Raw genomic sequence first — 17,617 nt, 5'->3', positions numbered from 1 at the left:
CTGGCCAAGATGAGTGCATCCCTTGCATTCTGGCCAGCAATGTGCTTGAGTGCTGCAGCTGCTGCTGGTTGATGAGCCTCCACTCGGTCATCATTCTCCTCCTCCTCTTTATCTGAGGAGGTGACATACTGAGCCACTTGCTCCTCAGGAAGCTGCAAGCCACGTGCTGTGCGATGTTGTGCAGCGCGCAGCAGACCACGACCATTCTGGAGACCCTGGCTGCTGAGTACTGCAGGGCTCCACGTGATCGGTCAAGGCATCTGAATCGCATCTTCAGCAAGCTGATGGTTTGTTCGATAATGGACCTGGTCAAAATGTGGCTGGCGTTGTAGCATTCCTCCACCTCATTAGCTGGCCTCCTGATCGGCGTCATTAGTCACGTCTTCAGGGGATAGCCCTTATCTCCAAGTAGCCATCCGTTAAGTTGGTTTGGCGGATTGAAGAGCGGAGGCACACTAGACTGCCGCAGGATGAACGAGTCATGGCAACTGCCAAAGTACTTGGTGCAAAAATGCAAAATTTCCTTCTTGTGGTTACACACCAGCTGTACGTTGAGAGAGTAGAAGCCCTTGCGGTTGACAAAAATAGCTGGGTTGTGATGGGGTGCCCTAAGGGCCATATGTGTGCAGTCTATGATGCCCTGCACCATTGGCAAGCTTGCCATATTTGCGAATCCAACCGCACGCGCGGTTATACTTGCTTGATCAGTTGAAAAGTTGATGTAATTGTGCGCCTATGCGAAGAGGGCATCGGTAAACTGTGTGATGCAACTGTGGGTGGCCGACTGGAAGATGCCGCTGATGTTTGCTGATGATCCCTGGAAAGAGCCTGAAGCAAAAAAGTTGAGTGCGGTGGTGACTTTGACAGCCACTCGCAAGGGTTGTCCACCGGATCCTCTGGGCTCCAGATGTTGGTGCAGCACTGCGCAGATGTCTCCGACAACCTCTCGCGAAAGTCTCAGCCTCCTTTGGCACTGCTGCTCACTCATGTTGAGGGAGCTCATCCTCTGTCTGTAAACCCTGAGATGAGGGTATCTCCTGCGGCGACGTGCTGCCATGCGCTGACGCATTCTGCCCTGTGCACCATCAGGTGGGTGAGCAGAAGGTTGGCCCTCCTGCTGCTGTTCTGCCTGGTTCTGCTGCTGCCGTGGTTGCTCCTCGTCTGAATCTGAGGTCCCTGATGAAAGGAAATAAATGTTTCCCATGCTGCTGGTAGATACCTCCATTGGGGAAGCGTTCAGATCAAGTGGGGAGGGGGTTTTCCCAGGAGGTCCCAAAGTAGATAGATCTCAGCTGCACCACCTCCGACTTCAGTAGGCCTGGAAAAAATGCTCACAGACCTGTGCAACAAAAGTTCTGCCACATTCAACTCATCCCTGTTGAAAGCTCGGTTTTTATGGTGGAGCTGCAGCTGTGCGGAGGCCAGCCACTTGTCAACCTGCCAGGATTAGCTGGTGTGGTTTAGGAGTGGCATACAACATGCTGTAAATGTGGCAAAATAACAAAGGCCTGGCAAAATAGGATTACAGAGGCCCTTAAGTGCTTGTTAAGGGTTTTAATTGTCTATGCGGCTCTTGGAGGTGGGACCGAATTGCACTCCTGAAGCCCGCCTCCAGCAAAGTTGCGCAGAGGCGGGTTCGGAACCCACACTCACTTTTTGCAATTTTACCAAATGTCCCGCCTCCAAACCTGCCTCCTCAAAGCTGGGAAAATCGTCCCCCAGGGGGTAATTTTCCCAGCCCTGGGGTGGCGAGTATGGAGGCGGGACTGTCGGGAAAATGGCAGAAACTGGGAGCGAGTACCGAACCCGCTCCCAACCCACCTCCATGCCATCTTCCCGGGAGGCGGGTCAGGAACCCATCTCCTCGAGGCGGGAAGGGGATTACAGCCACTTAACTGCCTGTTAATAGGTAGTTAACAGGCAGTTAAGAGGATTATCCCTATTTTACCCACACAAGTGCGGGGTTCCCGACGTCGGGAAACCCCACCAGGGTCAGCGAGGTGAGCAGTGGGTCTGCAGGGGTGAGAGGGGTCGAAAAGTGCGCTGTGGGGGTGAGTGATGGGTGCAAGTGTGGAGAAGTAATTATGGGAGGTGAGTAAAAAGTGTTAGAAAAAGTTTCCTTACCTTTGTTTCTTACTGTAGGCTTCAACCCTTGGGGATCCGGAGGCTCCGGCATCTCCACGGCAGAGATGACAGAATGGCTGCTGCATTCTCCGATGCAACAGCCATCTGATTTCTGCTCAAGAAAGAGTTTTGGTGAATCTTCAGTACAAGGACTCACCAAAGAACAGAGATTGTCAAATTCTCGAAGCTGTCAAACGATGACAATTCATCTGTCAAAAATTTTTGACAGATGAAACATCATACGCTAACGTTCTCGGTCACCGGCTTTCCCTTAATTGGCCTGCTAAGCCCGCTGGGCGGGCTTAACAAGTTCAATCTAGGGAAAATAGCGTGGGTTGGCTGGACGTCGTTGGGGGCGGGACTGAAACCTGACAACCAGCAGTCCTACCCCCAATGCGCCCTCATTGATAAAATTCCCCCCTATGTTTCAGTAATGTAAAGCAGTTCCAATAATAATAAAATGAGAAAATGAAGATGAATGAAAACTATTTGGATGAGAATGTTTCTTCCATTTCAGAACCGATCTAGCCAGATGGGGTGTTTCTTGTCTTTGATTTTAAACATTACAAAGCTATGAATTCACTTTTCGGAACACCAAACAGCAAATGGAACAGATCTTGGAGAAAGTATTACAAATCATGCTCATGTGGCAGAGCCACCAGGGGATTCAGGACAATTGTTTATAATTCCTTTAACAGCAATGTAGTGCAACCGGGGGCTGCACCTTTAATGTATCTGTTAACTGTACTATGGCTTCTTTCCTTTACTCCGCGTGATGACATCATGCCGCCCATCACGTGGTCCCCCAACGGCGGGAAGAACGTGATGACGTCATGACGTCAGTGCTCGGAACCTTCTAGCAGTTATAGAGAGGCTTTCAACCAGACCAGACCTATTTGCATTGTATCCAGCAGTTTACTGTTTAACTTCGTTTGTTCATTAAATTTTATTGTTTTTGATTCTCTGCGTCGATCTCAATTCTTCAGCTAGAAACCTCCGTTCCTACATTGGTGACCCCGATTTCTTCGAGCAATTTTCGTTGAAGTTACATCATGGACACGAACGCCGTCACCCTCAAACTGCCGCAATTTTGGGAGCAACAACCAGCCGCGTGGTTTTTCCAGGCGGAAGCCCAATTTGCAATCCGGGGAGTAGTAGCGGATTCGACCCGTTATTATTACTTGGTCTCCGCCCTCGACAGCGCCACGGCCTCACGGGTTGTCAGCCTCCTCGGGAGTCCTCCGGACGATGGCAAGTACGAAGCTTTAAAAATACGGTTACTGCAGGTTTTCGGTCTGTCCAAGTCGGAGCGCGCTCGCAGACTTATCTCCATGCCCGGCCTCGGGGATTCAAAGCCATCAGAGCTCATGAGCCAGATGCTCACACTCTTGGGCTTGGAATCGGAATGTTTTCTGTTCCGGGAGTTGTTTCTCTGCCAGTTGCCAGAGCCAGTACAGACGGCCTTGGCCAATTCCGCGATCACAGACTGTGCTGAACTCGCTGCAGAAGCGGATAAAATTTTCACCGTCACGCAACAATGTTGTGCGGCCACGAGGCGCCCATCCCCCACAAGAGCAAAGCCGACTCCACCGCCAAAAGGCTGGTGTGCATACCACGCTTGTTTTGGCGTGAAAGCCCGATGCTGCCGTCCTCCCTGCAGTTTTTCCCCCCCAGAAAACCTACCTCAAACCAGCGGTTTCTGAGAAGGGCGACAGGGCCTGAGGGACACGCCGGAGTTGCGATGGCCATCGGTTCCGCAGGGAAACTCCTTTATATCACAGACTCCCTGTCAGGTCGACGTTTTCTCTGTGATACTGGCTCCCAGTGCAGTATTCCTACCAGCGTCGAAGCTCGATCTTCAATCCGGCGGTCACGGTCCCTCCCTCGAGGCAGCCAATTGTGCGGCCATCCACACGTTTGGAAAGCGTAGGGTCCAGTTGCGTTTTGGCGGCCAGCATTTCGTTTGGGAGTTCATCACGGCGAAAGTCTCACAGGCCATCCTGGGGGCAGATTTTTTTTGTGCCAATGGTTTTCTCGTCGACGTCCGGCACTGCCGGTTAATCAACGCGGCCACCTTTCATTCGGTCCCCTGCCACCGCAGCACCGCTGTGTCTTGGTCAGTTGCCTGTGCAGTCCCATCTCCAGATGAGTTCTCTCGTCTTCTCGGTGAGTTTCCAGAGCTCACCAGGCCCACTTTTTCTTCTTCAGTCGTGAGGCATGGTGTGGCGCACCACATTACCATGACAGGATCCCCAGTTTATGCATGGGCTCGAAGGCTGGAACCCGGTAAACTCGCAGCCGCAAAGACGGAGTTCCATACCATGGAGCGCCTGGGAATTATTCGACGATCGAATAGTCCTTGGTCTTCACCATTACACATCGTTCCTAAACCAGGTGGCGGATGGCGACCATGCGGCGACTACAGACGCCTGAATGAAGCTACTACTCCAGATCGGTACCCGATTCCTCACATACAGGATTTTTCAGCCCACCTGGCAGGGAATTCCATCTTTTCCAAAGTAGACCTTGTCCGGGGGTATCATCAAGTGCCCGTTCATCCTCAGGACATCCCCAAAACCGCTGTCATCATGCCTTTTGGGCTCTTTGAGTTCCTTCGTATGCCGTTTGGGTTGAAGAACGCAACGCAAGCCTTCCAGCGTCTCATGGATTCTGTGTTGCGCGATCTGCCGTTCATCTTCGTCTACCTCGATGACATCCTCATCGCCAGTACCAGCAAGAAAGAGCACATTACGCACTTGCGTACCCTTTTTTCTCATCTCAGCCAGCATGGCCTTATTATCATCCTGGCCAAGTGCCAGTTTGGCTTACAAAGCATTGATTTTCTGGGACACAGAATCACCTCAGAAGGCGCCGTTCCACTGGCTACGAAGGTGGAGGCAGTTACCTCGTTCCCGCGTCCTCAGACCATCAGGGCTCTCCAGGAATTCCTGGGGATGGTCAATTTTTATCATCGTTTCATCCCCAAGGCGGCCCTGTTAATGCAACCGTTGTACGAGGCTCTAAAAGGTAAATCGGGTAAAGACCCCATCGGCTGGACACCCCAGATGGACCAGGCGTTCCTCAACACTAAGGACGCTTTGGCTGATGCGACCATGTTAGCACATCCTCTTCCAGGTGCAACCATCGCCCTTACCACAGATGCATCTGACTATGCCATCGGGGCAGTGCAGGAGCAATTGGTCAACAGCACGTGGCAACCACTGGCTTTCTTCAGTCGCCAATTGCGAAAAAATGAACGCAAATACAGTACCTTTGATAGGGAGTTGTTGGCACTTTTCCTGGCCATCCGCCATTTTCGCTTCTTACTGGAAGGACGCCCATTCACGGCTTTCGTAGACCACAAGCCACTTACGTTTGCCATGGCCAAGACAGCGGCACCATGGTCAGCTCGGCAACAACGTCACCTTACGTTCATATCAGAATTTACAACAGACATACAACATGTGTCTGGCAAGGACAACCTGGTGGCGGATTGTCTCTCCCGCGCCCCGGTCCACGCAGTCCACCTGGGAATCGACTATGTTGGTTTGGCAGAAGAACAGATGGCAGACCCTGAAGTGCAGGCATACCGGACCACACCTTCCAGCTTACAAGTGGCTGATGTCAGTTTTCAGGCCGCAGGGACCACACTCCTTTGCGACATCTTGATGGGAGTCCCCCGACCAATTGTACCAGTCGAATGGCGCAGGAGAGTTTTTGACGCAATCCACGGTTTGTCGCACCCTGGTATGAGGGCTTCACAACGACTCATGGCAAAGAAGGTCGTCTGGAAAGGCATGCATCTCGATGTCCGTGACTGGACCAATACCTGCGTGAGTTGCCAGAAGTCCAAAATCCAACGCCATGTTAAGGCCCCAGTGGCCACTTTTCCCGTTCCTGAGCGTCGTTTCGACCATGTTCACGTGGACCTGGTTGGCCCTCTCCCTTCTTCTCGTGGTTTCACGCATCTCCTCACCGTGGTAGACTGCACCACCCGGTGGCCAGAGGCAATTCCTTTGGTTGCCACCACAGCGGTGGACATTTCCAGAGCCTTCATCTCATCATGGGTGGCTCAGTTCGGGGTACCGGCCGACATCTCCTCTGACCGAGGGCCTCAATTTACCTCGGAACTTTGGAATGCCGTGGCTCATGGTTTGGGTACCAAGCTTCATTGCACCACCGCCTATCATCCACAGGCAAACGGTCTGTGCGAGAGATTTCACAGGTCCCTTAAAGCTGCACTGCGTGCTAGTCTTCGTGGGACTGGTTGGGTGGACAGGTTCCCTTGGGTGCTGCTGGGTCTTCGCACGGCTCCTGAGGACGACCTGCAATCTTCTTCTGCAGAACTGGTTTACGGCCAACCACTCAGAGTTCCTGGTGATTTTCTTCCTACTCACACGGAACCCTGGTCTGCAGCTCAGCAGCTCGTCAGCCACCAAGAGGCGGCTAAGAATTTCATCCTGGTGCCTACGTCTCATCACGACCTGCAGCGCTCCCATGTCCCGGTGGAGCTTAAGAGCGCCGAATACGTTTTCATTCGTCAAGATGCTCAGAGACCCGCTCAAACCGCCTTACACTGGTCCGTTCCGCGTCATCTTGTCAGGTGACAAGTCTTTCACAGTCGACGTCGGCGGTAAGCCTGACCACATCTCCATCGACCGATTAAAACCGGCTCATCTGGATCTGAGCGAGCCAGTCATCACCGCTCAACCGCCTTGTCATGGGCATCCACCGTCGACCGTCGGTCCAGTACAGCCACAGTCAGCCGCTGGGTCGCCCGTAACAGCCTCATCGGGTCAACCACAGCCAGCCACTTCTTCTCCTATGTCTGCGGCACCATCCCAACCACGGCCAACTGCCAGTTCGTCTTCTAGCGCTCCGCTCCAGTTGCCAGAGTATCGCAGTCGGTCGGACAGACTCGTCAGGCCCCCTTCTTGCCTTACCTTTTCTGTTAAAGACAATTCTGGGGGGGCGTATGTGGCGGAGCCACCAGGGGATTCAGGACAATTGTTTATAATTCCTTTAACAGCAATGTAGTGCAACCGGGGGCTGTACCTTTAATGTATCTGTTAACTGTACTATGGCTTCTTTCCTTTACTCCGCGTGATGACGTCATGCCGCCCGTCACATGATCCCCCAACGGCGGGAAGAACGTGATGACGTCATGACTTCAGTGCTCGGAACCTTCTAGCAGTTCTAGAGAGGCTTTCAACCAGACCAGACCTATTTGCATTGTATCCAGCAGTTTACTGTTTAACTTCGTTTGTTCATTAAATTTTATTGTTTTTGATTCTCTGCGTCGATCTCAATTCTTCAGCTAGGAACCTCCGTTCCTACACTCGGCTGTTTTCAAGTGGTAGCCAGATCAGTCTAGTGCCTTCAAGTATTCTCAGACAGTACAGTATGCTTCTTTCATTTCTACTTCCATCATTATTTTCCATTGAACACCTTCATTTCATTCACAGAATGTAAACAAGATGGCGACATCTGAGTTACCATGCATTTCATAAAGATGTCCATTGCTTTTGTTCATTCTTGGTGTGCAAAATTGGTTTAAAAAAAGGAGAGATTTTTATACATCTAAGTAAATGGGTAGAGATCTCGCAGCCAAGGTCCTTCTCAGAATTAAGCTGACCTTTTGGGCCATCAGTTTGCTTCAGACTAATGCCAAATTGCAACATAGTTCAAGTGAACTGAAATGAGTGATCATTCTGGAGAGAGACAATTATCTAGGTACTACAGCATTAATTTTGGGAAACTTTTCCTTTAGGTGTCCAAGTACAGAAATCACTAAAAGCTAGTGGACAAATAAAAAATATAATTAAAAAGGCTAATGGAACGTTGGCCTTTATCTCAATGAGGCTGGACTACAAAGTGGTGGAAATTATGTTACGGCTGTACAGAGCTCTGGTTAGACCCCATCTGGAGTACTGGGTTCAGTTCTGGCACAGCACCTCAGGAAGATTATATTGGCCTTGAAGGGGGTACAGCGCAGATTCACCAGAATGATACCGGGTCTGAAAGGGTTAAATTACAAGGACAGGTCGTATAGACTAGGCTTGCATCCCTTTGAATATATAAGATTAAGGGGGGATCTAATTGAGGTGTTTAAGATGATTAAAGGATTTGATAGGGTAGATAGCAAGAAACTATTTCCTCTGGTAGAAAAGTCCAGAACAAGGGGTCATAACTTTAAAATTAGAGCTAGGTCATCCAGGGTGATACAAAAGCAAAATACTGCGGATGCTGGAAATCTGAAATAAAAACAGAAAATGCTGGAAATTCTCAGCAGGTCAGGCAGCATCTGTGGAGACAGAAATAGTGTAAACATTTCAGGTCGATGACCCTTCGTTCAGGGTGATGTCAGGATGCACATCTTCACACAAAGGGTAGTGGAAATCTCTCTCCCAAGCAGCTGTTGAGGCATAAAAAACAGCTGTTGAGGCTAGATCAAGTACAAATTTCAAAACTAAGATTGATAGATTTTTGTTAGGTAAGAGTATTAAGGGAGATGGATTTAAGATACAGATCAGTCATGAACGAATTGAATGGTGGAACAGGCTTGAGGGGCTGAATGACCAACTTCCGTTCCTATGATGGTTGAGCCTCTGCAGCTAAGTAATTGTAAATTCAATCAGTTGCCATCCCAGATAATCACAGAATAAAACATGCAAATCAGAATTTCTTTATCTTTGATTTTCTCCACAACCAAATGATTAGGATATTAGTATGCACAGTCTTCAATTTACACCCCACGGTTACAAGTGTTCAAACCTCCACCTCAGCGTGTACACAAGCCTTATTGCAAGATTTTATACTGAATGCATGCTTGTTGGCTAAAAATGTTCATTGCTCAAGGCGCACACCAGTCCCCACACAAGCATCTCAATGAGCAATCAAACATGCCACTTTGCTGTCAGTTTTACGTTTTAGAAATTTCCAAGCAGCACCCTTAAAGCAGATGTGTACCAAACCTAATGCCAAAAGGCGAACGTTGCATTTTTTTTTAAATTTAGAAATCTAGGTGAAGGACCAAGGCCCACAATGTAGGACACGAAAGCTGAAATGAGTTGCAGAAGTTGAGGTAAATAAAGAAGTGGTGATCAGGTGACACCAAGCTTGCAGACTGCAGCAGGAAGGGAAATTGGTCCTCAGCAGTTCAAAACACTTGTTGAATAGTTCACACTTTCAAACTGTGTCAAGGATAATTTTCTTTGGGGACTGGTGTATGAATGATGTTGGCCAGGTCCTATGGTGCTCCTGGGGAGCATTACCAGATTTCCTCTTGTATTCTGGGAGATTTGAGGACTTTAAGGGTATGAGAGGGAGGTTCAGCTCCAAAATAGGAGACTCTCAAAAATTCTTGGGAACTTGTAGGCACACAATGGCCTCCTTTTTCAGGCAGACAACGACCTCCTACCCACCATTAAAGGCGAAAAATCAGCATGCAGTGCCCATGCCTGAAACAGGCTTTGCTTCCTTTGCATATGCAAATAGTGGGCCGAACACCAGTTTGAGGCCCTCACCGCACCACCTGCACTCAGGGAAACAAGGCCTACATGCAGCCCAACAGGTAGACCTTAAAGGGACTGTTGCGGGCTACAACCAACATTTCTAAGTTTTTAAAATGTACTTACCTGAATATGGCGCCAACCCCACATTAAAAGAACGTAGGCCCCAGCCGGAGACCGATTTCCACCCACCCCCCAATGGACTCTGATTCACGTCCCACCCAATTGCTGCCACTGCTCCACCTCCCCGCTCGATGGATATCTATCCCCCCAAAAGGACTCTGATTCCTTCGATCGCTGCCCCCCAACCCGATGGACACCGATTTCCCCACTCGCCGTCCTCCCCCAATGGACACCAATCCCCCTGATCATCCCCACTGCTAATTCCCCACCCTCCCCAGCCAACACTACTTCCTGATCCGAATGCCCCCTTCTCAGTTGCCCCCCTTCCTCATTTACCCGAGGGCCACCGCGTTGCCAGCCGTGGTCTGATCTTCAATCGCACTGCGCCAGTTGATACTAACAGTAATTGCAACAGCCCAATGGTGAGTATTTTGACAGACCTTTGATTTTAAAATCAGACTTCTTAAGAACCACTGATTTTTAAATAGATTAATGAACTTTGGGGTTATGTTTCTAAATGTTATCTTCATCAAGGTGAGGGATGTTAGTGCTGGGAAGGGAACACATTTCCAGCATGGGCACCTTGTATTGGTCTCAAGATCTCGCAAATCCGATACAGCACAATCTGAATAAATTGTAAAGCTCCTCGACTTTGCCCCAGCAATGTGACTTAGCCTCAGCTTCAGGAAAATACTTCTGACTGAACTGGTGTGATTATTTCCTTTTCCCAAGTTCCTGTGGTCTCTCCAAAAGCTGAGCTGTCTAAGTGCCAATCTGTGCTGACTTTTATGCTTTGGGCTTATAGCCACCAAGAATTAGCCTGAGAGCATTCATTTATATTGGACCCTTAAAGCTAGCAGAGATCACAAACCTTCATCTCAATCACTATCACCTGGATTCACACCCAAGAGGTGAAAGGACAATGTGTTAACTTACTATGCCATCCAGTTCCCATTATGCCATCCAGTTCCCATTATGGTGTGATTTTTTAAAAAGCTTTTTTTTGTGTCACACTGTTATAATAGATCCTCATCTCTATTTTGATAGGTTTGCAATAGAACTTGCTAGTTCTTATATAAAATCTACCAGTTAATAATGATTCCATCAAGGAAAGTAGAATTAGAATCCATGGTCAACATACATCTGTTGTCATTTAGTTTTACTGCAGTTGGATTGAATCCTCAGTGACTTCTGTACATTGATTCCCTTTAATATTAGTTTACACAAGCTGTAGCTTTTCAATGTTGTTTCTGTAGCAAATTGACTTTAAAAAAGCATTTTTTTTTTAATGAAATGCATTCGACAAATGCTGGATTCTTACTTTCTTCGTTGCTGATGAACTGTGCAGGGCAATGCCTATCAGCTTCTTTCCAGAGGCAACAACTGAAGCCACCTTGGCCATGCTGTCCTTTGGGGCTGGTGCTATTTGAACGCGATGTGTTTGCATTTCTCACATGCTCATTAAGCCGAGAGTGGCGACTGCTTGAATTCCTACGTGCCTGGGGCTGCCAGCTTCTGTCCTTTTCGGCAGCTGCCTGCTTGTGCAGTGTGCACAGCATCGTAAAATTCCATGGAGGAATCTCAAAGGTTGTTACAGGATCGTGTGCAAAAACTGAAACAGAAACTCCTGCAAGTAAAGAAAAAGGGAAGTCAGAGTAAAGGACTGAAGTTTTAATTACTAATTGTGCATCATACACAGTCAATTTAAAAACATATAAAACCAACCTCTCTCCGCACCCCAGCCCATTACAAACTTTCTTGACTCTTTACCAATTTTATCCATACGATTGTGCTTCTCTGAACTTTCTTCTTTTACTCCTCCTAAGTTCTTCAATGAAATAACAGAGAGGATTGGTGAAGGAACAGACAGGCGTTTCCGCAGCCACAGACATGATTCCAGGATGGTATGTTGCCTCCCTGGTGCCAGGGTCAAGGATGTCACTGAGCGGCTGCAGGACATTCTGAGGGGGGAGGGTGAACAGCCAGAGGTCGTTGTCCATATCGGTATCAATGACATAGGTAGAAAGAGAGATGAGGTCCTGCAGACAGATTTTAGGGAGCTAGGAAAAAGATTAAAAAGCAGTACCTCAAAAGGTAGTAATCTCTGGATTACTAACAGTGACACGAGCTAGTAAATATAGAAATAGGAGGATAGAACAGATGAATGCGTGGCTGGAGAGATGGTGCAGGAGGGAGGGCTTCAGATTCCTGGGACATTGGGACCGGTTCTGGGGGAGGTGGGACCTGTACAGGCCAGATGGGTTGCACCTCAACAGAGCCAGGACCAATGTCCTCACGGTGGGTGGGGGGGGGGACAGGGTGCGGGGGGCGGGGGGGGGGCGTTGCTAGTGCTGTTGGGGAGGGTTTAAACTAATTTGGCAGGGGGTGGGCACCAGGATGTGATTAGAAAGGAGAAACAAGGTGCACAAAGGATTTGGAGAGACAGATAGCACTAGAGCAAGAAATAGTACAGTATTAGGTGGGGTCAGAATAAGAAAGAATACAAGAAGGTCTAAACCTGTGTGTGTGTGTAAACGTACGAAGCATGGTAAATAAGGTTGGTGAGCTGCAGACGCAAATAGCCACATGGGAATATGATGTCGTGGCGATAATGGAGACCTGGCTCAAAAAAGGGAAGGATTGCATACCTGGATTTAAGGTGTTCAGGAAAGAAACGAGTTGGGGTGGCAGTATTGATTAAGGAGAATGTTACAGTGCTGGAGAGAGAGGATGTCCTGGAGGGGTCAAGGACAGAATCTATTTGGTTAGAGTTAAGAAACAATAGAGGTGTCATTACACTACTAGGTGTATTCTACCGGCCACCAAGTAGTGGGAAGGATACAGAGGAGGAATTTTGCAGGGAGATTACCGAGAGATGCAAGAACTGTAGAGTAGTGATAATGGGGGACTTCAACTATCCTAATATAGACTGAGATAGTAATAGTGTAAAGGGCAGAGAGGGGGGGGGAAGAATTTCTGAAATATGTTCAGGAGAACTTTCTTGATCAATATGTTTCTGGCCCAATGAGGAAGGAGACATTGCTAGATCTGGTTCTGGTGAATGAGATGGGTCAAGTGGAGCAAGTGTCAGTAGGGAAACATTAGGTAACAGTGATCATAGGATCATAAGGTTTAGATTAGCTATGGAAAAGGACAAGGAGCAATCTAGGGTAAAAATACATAATTGGAGGAAGGCCAATTTCAATGGGTTGAGAACGGATCTGGCCCGGGTAAACAGGAATCAAAGATTGGCAGGCAAAACTGTAATTGAACAATGGGCTGCCTTTAAAGAGGAGATGGTTCAGGTACAGTCGAGCTACATTCTTACAAGTGGGGAAGGTTAGACAATCAAAGCCAAAGTTCCCTGGATGATAAAAGAGATAAAGAGTAAGATGAAGCAGAAAAAGGGGGCGTATGACAGATGTCAAGTTGAGAATACAAGTGAGAACTAGGCTGAAAGTTCAGAGGGGAAGTGATAAAGGAAATAAATAGGGCAAAGAGAGAGTATGAGAATAGACTGGCAGCTAACATAAAAAGGGAATCCAAAAGTCTTCTACAGGCATAAATAAATAGTAAACGGGTAGTAAGAGGTGGGGTCGATTAGGGACCAAAAAGGAGACCTATGCATGGAGGCAGAGGGCATGGCTGAGGTACTAAATGTCTTTACCAAGGAAGATGATGCTGTCAAAGTCATAGTGAAAGAGGAGGTAGTTGAGATACTGGATGGGATAAAAATTGATAGAAAGGGTGGCTGTACTTAAAGTAGATAAGTCACCAGGACCGGATGGGATGCATCCTAGGATGCTGAGGAAGGTAAGGATGGAAATTGTAGAGGTATTGGCCATAATCTTCCACTCCTCCTTAGTTACAGGGGTAGTGCCAGAGGACTGGAGAATTGCAAATGTTACACCCTTGTTCAGAAAAGGTGTAAGGATAAACCCAGAAACTACAGACCAGTCAGTTTAACCTTGGTAGTGGAGAAGCTTTTAGAAATGATAATCTGGGACAAAATTAACAGTCACTTGGACAAGTGTGGATTAATTAAGGAAAGCCAGCACAGATTTGTCAAAGGCAAATCATGTTTAACTAACTTGATTGAGTATTTGATGAGGTAACAGAAAAGGTTGATAAGGGCAATGCGGTTGATGTGCTGTACATAGACTTCCAAAAGGTATTTGATAAAGTGCCACATAATAGGCTTGCCAGCAGAGTTGAAGCCCATGGAACTACAGGCCAGTGAGCCTAACATCAGTGGTAGGAAAATTACTGGAAAAAATCCTGAGGGACAAAATTTGTCTCCACTTGGAGAGGCAAGGATTAATCAGGGATAGTCAACATGGCTTTGTCAAGGGAAGATCATGTCTGACTAATTTGATTAAATTTTTTGAGGGGGTGACTAGGTGTGTGGATGAGGGTAACGCAGTGGATGTGGTATACATGGATTTCAGTAAGGCCTTCGATAAAGTCCCGCACAGGAGACTGGTCAAGAAGGTAAGAGCCCATGGAATCCAGGGTGCCTTGGCACATTGGATACAAAACTGGCTTAGTGGCAGAAGGCAGAGGGTGATGGTCGAAGGTTGTTTTTGTGACTGGAAACCTGTGGCCAGTGGGGTACCACAGGGATCGGTGCTGGGTCCCTTGCTGTTTGTGGTCTACATTAATGACTTGGATATGAATGTAAAGGGTATGATCAGTAAATTCGCGGATGATACTAAAATTGGTAGGGTGGTAAATAGCGAGGAGGGTAGCCTCAGTCTGCAGAACGATATAGATGGGTTGGTCAGATGGGCGGAACAGTGGCAAATGGAATTTAACCCGGAAAAGTGCGAGGTGATGCACTTTGGGGGGTCTAACAAGGCAAGGGAATACACAATGAATGGTAAGACCCTAGGCAAGACGGAGGGTCAGAGGGATCTGGGTGTGCAGGTACACAGATCCCTGAAGGCGGCGGAACAGGTGGATAAGGTGGTAAAAAAGGCATATGGGATACTTGCCTTCATTAGCCGAGGCATAGAATATAAGAGCAAGGAGGTTATGATGGAGCTGTATAAAACACTGGTTAGGCCACAGCTGGAATACTGTGTGCAGTTCTGGTCGCCACACTACAGGAAAGATGTGATCGCGTTAGAGAGGGTGCAGAGGAGGTTCACCAGGATGTTACCAGGGCTGGAGCGCTTCAGCTATGAAGAGAGACTGGGCAGATTGGGTTTGTTTTCCTTGGAGCAGAGGAGGCTGAGGGGGGACATGATTGAGGTGTACAAAATTGTGAGGGGCATAGATAGGATGGATGCTGAGGAGCTTTTCCCCTTAGTAGAGGGGTCAATAACTAGGGGGCATAGATTCAAGGTAAAGGGAGGGAGGTTTAGAGGGGATTTGAGAAAGAACTTTTTCACCCAGAGGGTGGTTGGAGTCTGGAACTCACTGCCTGAAAGGGTTGTGGAGGCAGAAACCCTCACAACATTTAAGAAGCATTTGGATGAGCATTTGAAATGCCATAGCATACAAGGCTACGGGCCAAATGCTGGAATATGGGATTAGATTAGACAGGGCTTGATGGCCGGCATGGACACGATGGGCCGAAGGGCCTCTATCTGTGCTGTATTACTCTATGACTCTATGACTCTAATAAAAGGGACAGTGGCAGCATGAATACAAAATTGGCTAAGTGACAGGAAACAGAGAGTAGTGGTGAACGGTTGTTTTTCGGACTGGAAGGTGTTCCCCAGGGGTCAGTACTAGGACTGCTGTTTTTCTTGGTATATATTAATGACTTGGACTTGGGTGTACAGGGCACAATTTCAAAATTTGCAGATGACACAAAACTTGGAGGTACAGTGAACAGTGAGGAGGATAGTGATAGACTTCAAAAAGGCATAGACAGGCTGGTGGAATGGGTGGACATGTGGCAGATGAAATTTAATGCAGAAAAGTATGAAGTGATACATTTTGCTAGGAAGAACGAGGAGAAACATAGAAATATAAAAACATAGAAGATAGGAGCAGGAGTAGGCCATTCGGCCCCTCGAGCCTGCTCCGCCATTCAATGAGATCATGGCTGATCATCCAAATTCAGCACCCTGTTCCTGCCTTCTCTCCATATTCCTTGATCCCTTTAGCCTTAAGAAATATATCCAACTCCTTCTTGAATATATTTAATGAATTGGGCTCTACTGCCTCCTTTGGTAGAGAATTCCATAGGTTCACCGCTCTCTGGGTGAAGAAATTCCTCCTCATCTCTGTCCTAAATGGCTTACCCCTTATCCTTAGACTGTGACCCCTGGTTCTGGGCTCCCCGACCATTGGGAACATCCTTCCAGCATCTAGTTTGTCTAGTCCTGTTAGAATTTTATAAGTTTCGATGAGATCCCCTCTCATTCTTCTAAACTCCAGCGAGTACAAGCCCAATCGACCCAATCTCTCCTCATATGTCATTCCTGCCATCCCAGATATCAGCCTGGTGAATCTTCGCTGCACTCCTTCCATGGCAAGAACATCCTTCCTCGGATAAAGCGACCAATACTGCACACAATACTCAAGATGTGGTCTCACCAAGGCCCTGTACAACTGCAGCAAGACATCCTTGTTCCTGTACTCAAACCCTCTCGCTACGAAGGTCAACATACCATTTCCCTTCTTAACCGCCTGCTGCACCTGCATGCCTACTTTCAGTGACTGGTGCACAAGGATGCCCAGGTCTCGTTGTACTTCCTCTTCTCCCAATCTATTGCCATTTAGATAATAATCTGCCTTCCTGTTTTTGACACCAAAGTGGATAACCTTGCATTTATCCACGTTATATTGCATCTGCCATGCTTCTGCCCAATCACCCAACCTGTCCAAATCATACTGGAGTTTCTCAGCATCCTCCTCACAGCACACACGCCCACCCAGCTTTGTGTTGTCTGCAAACTTGGAGATATTACATCTAGTTCCCTCGTCTAGATCATTAATATATACAGGAAACTTCGCGATATCCGGCACCGACGGGACGCTGATCTATGAAAACTTCCGGACAGACCAGCGCTAATGTTGAAGGATACGGAGGTTTTCATCTCCGTATCTGACAACAAACACTGTTGCTTAGCAACAGCTTGTAAACAGTCGGCCCGTACCTTGGAAGCGTCTCTGTAGCTTAGCAACAGCTTCAGAGAGGCTTTCCAGAGACTCCCTGTTTAAAAAAATGCTAGGAGAAGAAAAAAAAAGAAAAAAACCTAACAAAACGGCTGCTGATTTCTGCCATTAGATCGAGGTTTCCGGACATACAACTTCCGGATAAACCAAAGTTTCCTGTATTGTGAATAGCTGGGGTCCAAGGACCGATCCCTGCAGTACCCCACTAGTCACTGCCTGCCACTCGGAAAAAGACCCGTTTATTCCAACTCTTTGCTTTCTGTCTGCCAACCAGTTCTCTATCCAAGTCAATACCTTGCCCCCAATCCCATGTGCCTTAATTTTACACGCTACTCTCTTATGCGGGACCTTATCGAAAGCCTTTTGAAAATCCAAATACATCACATCCACTGGTTCTCCCTTATCTATTTTACCAGTTACATCCTCAAAAAATTCCAGAAGATTAGTCAAGCACGATTTACCTTTTGTAAATCCATGTTGACTTTGTCCGATCCGGTCACTTTTTTCCAAGTGCTCTGCTATTACATCCTTTATAATGGACTCTAGCATTTTCCCCACTACCGATGTCAGGCTTACCGGTCTGTAATTCCCCGTTTTCTCTCTACCACCCTTTTTGAACAGTGGGGTAACATTAGCTACCCTCCAATCCATGGGTACTGTTCCAGAGTATATCGAATTTTGGAAGATGACCAGCAATGCATCTACTATTTCTAGGGCCACTTCCTTAA

The 17,617-nt window shown here is 47.7% G+C and overlaps 1 protein-coding gene across 4 annotated transcripts in view; it reads right to left on the bottom strand.

Moving 5' to 3' along the window:
• The window catches only part of lepr (leptin receptor), a 249,473-nt gene that overhangs the window by 173,146 nt on the left and 58,710 nt on the right, over positions 1-17,617 (bottom strand). For 3 of the 4 annotated variants that reach the window (XM_085982710.1, XM_085982709.1, XM_085982711.1), the window contains one exon: positions 11,080-11,385. The exons of the other annotated variant lie outside the window; for it this stretch is intronic. In XM_085982710.1, coding sequence (XP_085838836.1) covers positions 11,080-11,385 — 306 coding nt within the window. The remainder of the gene's footprint in view (positions 1-11,079; positions 11,386-17,617) is intronic. 4 annotated transcript variants of the gene reach the window in all.

The sequence above is a fragment of the Somniosus microcephalus genome, chromosome 3, assembly GCF_052327205.1.
Source record: "Somniosus microcephalus isolate GS21.2 chromosome 3, FLI_Smic_1.0, whole genome shotgun sequence".
Classification (NCBI taxonomy): domain Eukaryota; kingdom Metazoa; phylum Chordata; class Chondrichthyes; order Squaliformes; family Somniosidae; genus Somniosus; species Somniosus microcephalus.
This window is presented reverse-complemented; position numbering and strand designations above follow the sequence as displayed.